Below are 10,000 nucleotides of genomic sequence, written 5' to 3' on the forward strand. Positions count from 1 at the left end.
TCTTTATTTTCCGTTATGTTGCTTTAGTGTATTTATTTGCATGTATCTAGGGTTATAATATTGTGTATAATATTGTGGACAGTACCAACAATGTACATGCCTAGGAAGTACATGATGTTACATGTTATATAGTTGTTGAACTGCACTTTAATGATGTGTTACAGAAAAGTGAAAAAAAAACAAAGTCAAGTGTAACCTAAATCCGTAAGGGGAGGGCTTGAGGGTGTGCTCTTTGCACCTTGGCAGCCTCTCTCCACTGCCACGTTATCAACTAAAACTTGGAAGCTGCTTTTTCCAGTGAGATGATGTGGAAAAGCATACACGTGGACATGGTAGGCAGTAAGATCTTTTTTTCTTGCGCAAAGGTGATTGCTCCTTGACAATTTCTTCAGGAAAAAAACCTATGTGGATGTGATTAGAAAATGCTATAAATCTTTGTGACATCGAAAGAAGGTTGTGTGTGTGTGTGTGTGTGTGTGTCTCCATCCTTTTCTATCAATTAGGGGTGGGCATGTGTGTCATTGAGAGAGAGAGAGAGAGAGAGAGAGAGAGAGAGAGAGAGACACAGAGAGAGACACAGAGAGAGAGAGAGACACAGAGAGAGAGAGAGAATCTGTTATTGACCGTTAAAAAAGGGTGCCTGCTCCTTGGAGATGGAACACTGCAGACTGAGAATCTGCCTGGCAGGTGCCAGAGACTCAAGATCATGGGCTACTAACAGTAAGCCTATAGTTTCTAACGGATAACTCTGACTCTTCTTTGCAAAATTCCAGAAGAGTCACAACTTGAAATGAATTCCATTTGGCAAACTTTTTACCACACGCGACAACCGTCAAACACGTTTGAACATTTTCTCACTGCGTCGCAAATGTGCTGTTACTCATCTGATAGATAGCACAAGAACAGAGTTTTCAAAATGCATTTAATTAGGACTAGCCCACGGAATGCTTTGCAACTAATGCACACTTAATTCACACAGGGGTGAATGCTTTGCAACTAATGGCACAGGCAAGGTTTTAAACTGGTTCGGGAACGCCACTGTTCTGTTACATGCAATGCCTGAGGTGCCGTGGAATGTTTATCGGGCTCTAATCATTGTGTGCACAAGACTATATAAAAAAGCACAACCCCTTCCACGGCAGAGAGATGTTTACAGCATGCAAACATTGTTCATATTTGGTGCTATTGTGAGAAATGGAAAGGAGAAGCGACTGGAGGAAAGTCTTTGTGTGTGTGTGTGAGTCTGTGCGTGCGTGTCTGTGCGTGCGTGTCTGTGCGTGTCCTCTCCCTGGTTAAGCTTAAGTCCCAACTGACACGGTGAGAGCCAGCAGGATTGTTGCAGGAGAGAAATACTGTGGGCACCAGCTACCAAATCCAGGCCTACCACACAGAGACCAGGATCTGCTAAGATGCTCTGGAAGAAAGTCTACAAGCGCCTTCAACTCACTCAAATCGCGGTGGTGACATGCCCAAGACGCACTCAACTTCCAATCCAACTTTGAGAATAGATTAATGGCAGTATTTTCTTCATCGCCCGATAAGTCTCACATAATATTGCAGCACATTAACACCGGTAACGGCTCACCACTATTATTAATACATGCATATGTGTAAGCATGTGCAGTACGAGCGTATGAATGACAAAAATGTCAAGGACATTCGCTTCAGGGCGAACCAGAGAAATTATGGAATGACAAAGTGGAGACCAATCTGTGGAAAGATGCACACACATGCATGTAGGGACACACATTAGGGATGCAAACAATTAATCGATTAATCGACTTTAATCGATCAATGTGTTAATCGATTAAAAAACAATAATCACAATTAATCGACAATCCAACTAACAAGAGACCCGGGTGAAATGGGCATGTGAAGACTGTGTGTGAAGAGGGGTGTGAATAGTGAGAATATTTAAATTACCTTTGGATTAAAGATTGAAATGGAATTAATTTAAATGTAGTATTTTATCTCAATTTTAATATATTTTTTTTTAGATTTAATAGGTTTTTTTTTCAGAAACATTGAGATTTTGGGGTAAAAACGCCACTCATCAATTAATTGTAAGTCGGTCAATAAGGCTATCAACTAATGATTAATGAATTAATCGATAATTTGCATCCCTAAGACACACACACACACACGCGCACACGCGCACGCACACACGCACGCGCACACGCACACGCACACGCACACGCGCACGCGCACACACACACACACACACACACACACACACACACACACACACACACACACACACACGCACGCACGCACGCACGCACGCACACACACACACACACACACAGGAGTGAAGACAAGAAAAACTTTGACGCCACGAGACAGTGGAGGGAGAGGGAGAGAAGGGGAGGGAGAGGGAGAGAGAATGACAGAGAGAGCGAGCGAACGAGAGAGAGAGAATGAACGAGAGAGAGAGAACGAACGAGAGAGAGAGAACGAACGAGAGAGAGAGACAGAGACAGAGAGAGGAACACTTTTGACGCGCTATGAATCAGCCCTGAGCCTAATACAGACATGCGCCGTCTTTCACTTACATACAGACACACACACACGCACAGACACACACATGGGCACACATACACGTGCACACACACACACACACACACACACGCCCTGGTACATGACTCACCATTGCCATAGAGGAAACACAAGGCCTGGTGTGTGTGTGTGTGGTGTTTATGTATTTGGATATCTTTGTGAACAGAGGGACATTTTTGTAACTATGCAATGGTTGTGTGAATACGCACGTGTGCATGCGTGTGTGCGAGTATGAGTGAGTGGAAGAGGAAGAGATACAGAAAGGGAGAGTTAGAGGGCAACATGGCATCATAAAAGTAAGTACGATAACACATCGATTTGAACCGCCAATCACATTTGTGCACAACGCCTTTGCAGGTTGCCTATACAACTTTGTGGGGAAAACTGCACAGACCTCGTCAAGTGCCAAAAGTGCTTTTCCTTGGCATTGAGGACCACGACTTAACTTGCAAAGACGTTGCACCTCAAAGCTGAATGCACTGGCGTGAGATACATATGCCTTTACATGATGCCAGTCTGGTTAGAGGGAAAGGGAGAGAAGGAAACAGAAAAAGTGATTGTGTTCATGGCCGTCACGGCACAGAGTGCTTGAGTAACTTGACTGCCTGAATGCGTATGTGTGAGTGTGATTGTGTAAGTGTTTCGGAGTGTGATTTGAGTAAGACTGCAAGGGTGGGTGCGTGTGTGTGTGTATGTGTGTGTGTGTCTGTATGTGCGTACGTATGCATGTGAGGGAGAGAGAGAAAGACAGAATTGGTCACATGCATGTGTGTGTGTGGGTACGCGTGGGAGAGTCAGTAAGTCAGTGTGTGTGTGTGTGTGTGTGTGTGTGTGTGTGTGTGTGTGTGTGTGTGTGTGTGTGTGTGTGTGTGTGTGTGTGTGTGTGTGTGTGTGTGTGTGTGTGTGTGTGTGTGTGTGTGTGTGAGAGAGAGAGAGAGAGAGAGAGAGAGAGATAGGAGAGAGAGAGAGAGAGAGAAAGAGATGGAGAGATAGGAGAGAGAGAGAGAGAGAGAGAGAGGGAGAGACAGAGAGAGAGAGACAGAGACAGAGACAGAGAGAGAGAGATAGGAGAGACAGAGAGAGAGACAGAGACAGAGAGAGAGAGAGAGTCTGTTTGAGGGTGTGTGTGTGTGTGTGTGTGTGTGTGTGTGTGTGTGTGTGTGTGTGTGTGTGTGTGTGTGTGTGTGTGTGTGTGCGCGTGTCAAGAGTGACTAAGTCGGTGTGTGTGATTGTGTGAGTGGCGACGAATGTGCTGCGTGAAAGAGGCCATCTGGGTAATTAAGTGGAGTGCAGTGAGAGGAGAGGAGAGGAGAGGAGAGGAGAGGAGAAGAGAGGAGAGGAGAGGAGAGGAGATCAGAGGAGAGGAGAGGAGAGGAGAGAGGAGGAGAGGAGAGGACAGCAGAGGAGAGGAGAGGAGATCAGAGGAGAGGAGAGGAGAGGAGAGGAGAGGAGAGGAGAGGAGATCAGAGGAGAGGAGAGGAGGGGGGAGGAGAGAGGAGGAGAGGAGAGGAGAGCAGAGGAGCGGAGCGGAGAGGAGATCAGAGGAGAGGAGAGGAGAGGAGGGGGGAGGAGAGAGGAGGAGAGGAGGGGAGAGGAGAGGAGAGCAGAGGAACGGAGCGGAGAGGAGATCAAAGGAGAGGAGAGAGGAGGAGAGGAGAGAGGAGGGGAGAGGAGAGGAGCGGAGAGGAGAGGAGAGGAGCGGAGCGGAGAGGAGAGGAGCAGGGAGGAGAGAGGAGGAGCAGGGAGGAGAGAGGAGAGGAGGCAGCGATGGATGGAAGATGTACAGGAAGAAACACACACCTGCAGCACCGGACACAGACACCATCAATATCATTACCAATATCTCCGTGCCATGCAGTCTGTGTGTGTGTGTGTGTGTGTGTGTGTGTGTGTGTGTGTGTGTGTGTGTGTGTGTGTGTGTGTGTGTGTGTGTGTGTGTGTGTGTGTGTGTGTGTGTGTGTGTGTGTGTGTGTGTGTGTGTGTGTGTGTGTGTGTGTGTGTGTCTTCATTAGAACATCTTGCGTCCCATTTTAAGCTTATGATCAAGTTCAAATGTGAGAACGCTTCTCTGTCTGGCACGTGCATGTGTGTGTATGTGTGCACATTTTTGCTTTTTTTACAGATGGAAAGTGAATACATGTCCCCTCACAGATACACACAGTGTCTATTAGCTACAGTTTCTATGACTGCTGTCTTTGTGGAAAAAAGGAAGTGGAAAAAAGCATCACTTTCCCAAATCTGTAAAAATAAATTAAAACAAATAGAGACAGAGAGAGAGAGAGAGGATGTCAAAAAATATTGTGACAGCATTAAAACTGAAAGAAATACGGAAAGTCAGATCAGTAAAAACAAACAAATTGACTGGCGTAAAATCCCACCGCGTCTAACCTTGTTTTACAGACCTATAAAACGTAACAATATAAATGTCAACCCTCAAAACAATATGGCTGTGTTATTGAGCTGAGGTGTTCGACTGCTTCCATATACAATCACTGCCGGTCGCAGTAACAAAGAAGAAACACTACGCTGTAAAACCTGCAACCGAACCCATAAACACCAGCATCTGTTAAATCTTGTAAATAACATTTTCTTGAGAGGCGTGAAATGACCCTGCTGCTGCATCAATTGATCTAGCAACAACTGCTGGGCCATCTACATCTCAGAGCAAAATATTGTAAATGTAAGTTGTAATGTAGTTACATAATGTTATGAAAATATTGTGAATTCAAATTCAGAATAACCTTATTAAAATCTTAACCTTATTAAAATAATTTATTAAAACACGAATACAATTTTGATGAATTAGGAGCTTACTGCCATGCTTGGCTTTCTATTCCCGTTTTACCTGTCCCACTGACATACAAGCCCACAAGCAAAATTCGAAGTTCCTATATAGGGCACGGGGCAAGGCTAGACACATCCTGCAAAAATCAAGGACAAAGATTCCCTTTCACACAGTCAGCCCAAGGAGTTCAGTCAGAGAGCAACTCGGGAGATTTCAGTCGAACCTTGTGGGGTTGAGTTACTATGCCAATAATAAACATGCACTGAAAGGGAAAGAAATTAAAACTCTTGGCTCAATGTAACTGCCATTCTTTTAACTATTAATCATTTAATTACTATTTTCTATTTAAGTCCTATGACATTATCTATATTTAGGCATTTCATTTTGCAGTTGATAACCTATTAAAGACCAAAGAGGTGAATGCGCCAAGAGCTCTGATATCTTTACAACCAAATCTTTGGCTGACATGACGACCTGACTGAATGGGAATCTTCACAGACACAACTTAAGGAGCATTCAGGTTGAGAGTGAAATGTGCCGGTAGCCGCTGCCGCACCTAATCTTGAACCGCCCGGCTTGTTAAACACCGCAAGTCTGAGAGTCTAGAACCGGAAATTTGATTTGCCTTGCGAACTGAAAAATACATGTTTTTTTTTCTCTGCGAACCGTGATGACGAAGTGAACATCAGCAAGTTCATCCGGTAATAAATGGTCACATATGGAAAAGTTCTGAGCCCTGTAAGAGCGCCGGTGTTTCACAGTGTTTCAATGTAACTGATAAGGGAAAAAGACACCGGCACTGTTGTGGTCGGCCTGCAAATGGTATTAGAGGACTCACAAAATCTCAGTTAGTGATAAGTACACCAATCCAGTGAGGGGTAACCTGGATTCAGAGGCGACAATCCATCGCCACATATTCCAAAAGACCTTAGGCCTCTTACTCTAAGATTTGTGTGGAATTTCTACTGAATCTTTGCACATGTGAAAATCTGAAAAGATACATAATGCACCAACATTCAGATGCATCAATCCATGCAAAAACAGGTTGCATCCAACATCTTGTGAAATTCAGGGCATATGCACATTTTCGTGTTAGGTCAGTCTTAGTACCGTATATCGGAACATTTGTGTAGGAAGTTGCGTATGTAGCTTTTTTGTACACAAACAAGGTTGGTATATGAGGCTTTACCTGTCCAAATACTCTAATTGGACATGTAGAAACAGGTCATTTGGAATATGTGGCACTGGACTGTAATCGTCTGCACCCAGATTAACTACCACCACAATCAATCAAAAGTGTGCCCTTACCGATGGCCAAGGTCATGACCTTGAGCTTGTTGCGCACCAGCTTGACCACCATGCTCTTCTGCAGTGGTGTGGAGCGGCAGCAGAGCACCGAGCGGCAGCTGCGCGCCACCGCCAGGAACTTGTCCTCCAGGCTCTGGTCCAGCGCGTAGGCCAGGGTGCGCCCGTCGATCACCAGCCCCAGCCGGTGCACCAGGAAGGGCCCCGCTGCCGCCGCCGCCGCCATGGCTGCTGCCGAGGAGGAGCAGGAAGAAGAGGAGGAGGAAGGGCCGGAGGGGGAGCAGGAGAACGGGGGGAGGTGGAAGGCAGTGAAGGGCTGGTGCTGGTTGTGTTGGTTCTGGAAGGCCTTGGTGGTGGTGGTGGTGCTGTGCTCTGCCGAGGTGCCGCACATGAACTTGGCCTGGATGTAGTGCAGGCTGTCCTCCAGCAGTACGGCACAGGCCTCCTAGAGGGGTCAGAGAGGGGGGAACAGGTCAGGGGTCATCCTCATAATCTGCTAACAGACACTTAAAAGAAAACACCTGGCGAGAAGATAACCCAACCATGCAGGAGGAAAAGGTTCAAACTGTATCTCTGGTGGACAGGGGCAGTGGGTTGAAAAATGACAGGGTCAAAATCATAGAGAAAATGAAACATGATTTCATGGCAAAAACATAAACTAGCTCTGATATGGATCATTCGGTCCATCCATTAGTTTGCTGGGGAGGGAGAGAGGGAGGGGAAAAAGGCATTCATGAAATGCAGGTGTAATACAGAACTTTCATGCAGCATTTGCAATAACCCCCCCCCCATCCTTCCCAAACGCATTCAAAATCAATGCAAGACTGAATCCAAAGCAATCACACAAACAAGCACCACAAGCAGACACTCACGCTGCCATGTTTTGACAATGGCATCTAAAGAGGCATCATGTCCCTCTCCAGTGGGGCAAGAAACAAACAAGAGACACATAGAAGAGAGAGAGAAACAGTCAACTTTAAAATGCCAAAAACACTTCAATGGTCACACAATACTCGCCTGCTTTATAAGGTAACACATAGGGCCTGACTAGTCCAGCAGCCTAATAGTAGACAGTGACACCGGTCTATAGGGTGTGGTGGTCTCACTTTACTACACTACACCAATGTCTTCCATTAAGTCACACAGATCCCGGAAAAACATCCTGGCACAGCTGCATTAAAAGTACACAGCTCTGGCTCTGTCTTACAAAGGGGTGGTAGTCGAATCCAAGGCAGCAGACAGGAGGGTAGACTTTGTCCCAGGTCTGGCTAAAGCCATCAGCGGTCCTGGTCGCGCCTCAATACACACTACTGTCTTGCATTAACAACACAGGCCCTGGCAAACCCTGGTAGCAACCTAGGATCTCTTTGGCTCCGGCCAATTGAGGGATGGTGACCTCACCTTACTACACTAGACTGCATTAGTCCTGGCCAACCCCAGTTGCATACACACACATGAATGCACAAATAAATAGGATGATGTCAGGGATGCATGTGATTTGCCTTCCAGTGTTAGGACAATGCTTTAGGAAGCCTAATGCCGTGTTTCCAGGAGAAAGGTGGTGGGGTGTTAGTCGGTATCAGAGATACATGGATATCACCATTGGAAAAGAAAAATTGTACCGTTTCATATGAAATATATGAAAACCCCTTAAAGTATACTGCACACATTCTTTTGGTAAAACAAAAACAAAAAAACTGAATAGTTTCATAGTTTTCACCTTTGTCAAGGTGGTTGGTATTTGTTGTCAAGGTGGACGCCTTACGCAATAAAGTGCAGGGGGAAGCCCTGTAATTGCCACTAGATCGTCACATCACCAGCAGTGAATATCATTTGCTGCCATTAGGGGGCATACAGAAGGGGTACCTTGTCCTGACCTGGGAGTCATCGTTAAGGATGAGGATATTCAACATTTTTAGATGGTATGTATGGCCAGACTAAATGACTTTGGAAAAATTTGAGCAGCATCGCAGTGTATATGGGAGGGCCCAGGCTAGGCCTATCCACCGTATAATTCACAGTTACAAGGACGATACTGTTGCTAGCAGTTGGTAGCAGTCGCTAATGCAAAATTATTCAAGATGACAATGGGCAGCATAACTGGAACTAGAAGACCGGAAATGCTGTGGGAGCATGGTAGATGTTGAAATGGATGGGATTAAAGGACGTGTACGACGTGGTGGTCTGACCTGGGAGTCGGCGTTGAGGGTGATGATCTCCTCCTCGGGGTCCAGCAGTTTGCAGGCGTAGGCGATGTTGATGGCCGTCTCCTGCTTGTCGCCCGTCAGCACCCAGATCTGCAGGCCCGCCTTACGCAGCGCCGCGATGGTCTCAGGAACACCGTCCTGGAGCCGGTCCTCAATCCCCGTCGCTCCTGTTGGAGAGAGAGAGAGAGAGAGAGAGAGAGAGAGAGATAGAGAGGTGGGGGAGGTAGAGAGAGAGAGAGAGAGTTGGGGGAGGGAGAGAAATAGTCAAGTCAAGTCAAGTTTATTGTCAATTTCTTTACATGCACTGGTCATACAAAGAATTTGAAATTGTGTTTCTTGCTCTCCCATGCAGACATAGACTAATCTAGGTAAGGACATAGACAGTATAGACATAGACAGTACTCATACATGGACATAGACAGTATGGACGTAGACATTGCTCATACAGACATTTAAAGTGCAAGACTGGACAACAGAAGACTTGTAGAGAACATACATTAAGAGGAGGTATTTTGTTGTGCTTTTTCTAAAAGTCCTTTATAGCGTTCTGACATAGTAATAGTAGCATTTGAAGAAAAATAAATAATTAAAAAAAGGTTTATTAAATACACCAGCAGCAGTATGTGTGTGTGTGTGTGTGTGTGTGTGTGTGTGTGTGTGTTTGTATGTGTTTTGTGTGCGTGTGTGTGTGCGTGTGCGTGTGCGTGTGTGTGTGTGTGTGTGTGTGTGTGTGTGTGTGTTTAGTGCAGGTAGAAAGTGCGGTGTGCGTCTGTGTGTGTGTACGTGTGTGTGTGTGTGTGTGTATGTGTGTGAGTATGAGTTGTGTCAGTGTGTGTATGTTTGGGTTTAGCGCAGAAAGTGCAGTGTGCTTGTGTGTGTGTGTGTGTGTGTGTGTGGTGTGCGTGTGTGTGTGTGTGTGTGTGTGTGTGTGTGTGTGTGTGTGTGTGTGTGTGTCTGTTTGTGTGCATGTGTGTGTGTGTGTGTCTGTTTGTGTGCATGTGTATATGTGTGTGTCTGTTTGTGTGTGTGTACATGTGCATTTTTTGAGTTAGTGCAGGTTGAAAGTTCAGTCACAGATGTAGTAGTGCAGGTGGAATGTTCAGTCGCAGATATGGTGGTGGGGATGAGGGGAGGGAGCGTTGTCAGT

The 10,000-nt window shown here is 45.8% G+C and overlaps 1 protein-coding gene across 1 annotated transcript in view; it reads right to left on the minus strand.

The window, feature by feature from the left end:
* atp10a (ATPase phospholipid transporting 10A) overlaps positions 1 to 10,000 on the minus strand; it is a 65,369-nt gene that overhangs the window by 14,340 nt on the left and 41,029 nt on the right. Inside the window, exons 13-14 of the mRNA XM_063201513.1 lie at positions 8,836 to 9,020; positions 6,650 to 7,091 (exon numbers count right to left, since the gene is read on the minus strand). Of these exons, the coding sequence (XP_063057583.1) occupies positions 6,650 to 7,091; positions 8,836 to 9,020 (627 nt within the window). The remainder of the gene's footprint in view (positions 1 to 6,649; positions 7,092 to 8,835; positions 9,021 to 10,000) is intronic.

The sequence above is a fragment of the Engraulis encrasicolus genome, chromosome 6 (genome assembly GCF_034702125.1).
Source record: "Engraulis encrasicolus isolate BLACKSEA-1 chromosome 6, IST_EnEncr_1.0, whole genome shotgun sequence".
NCBI classification, from domain to species: Eukaryota; Metazoa; Chordata; class Actinopteri; order Clupeiformes; family Engraulidae; genus Engraulis; species Engraulis encrasicolus.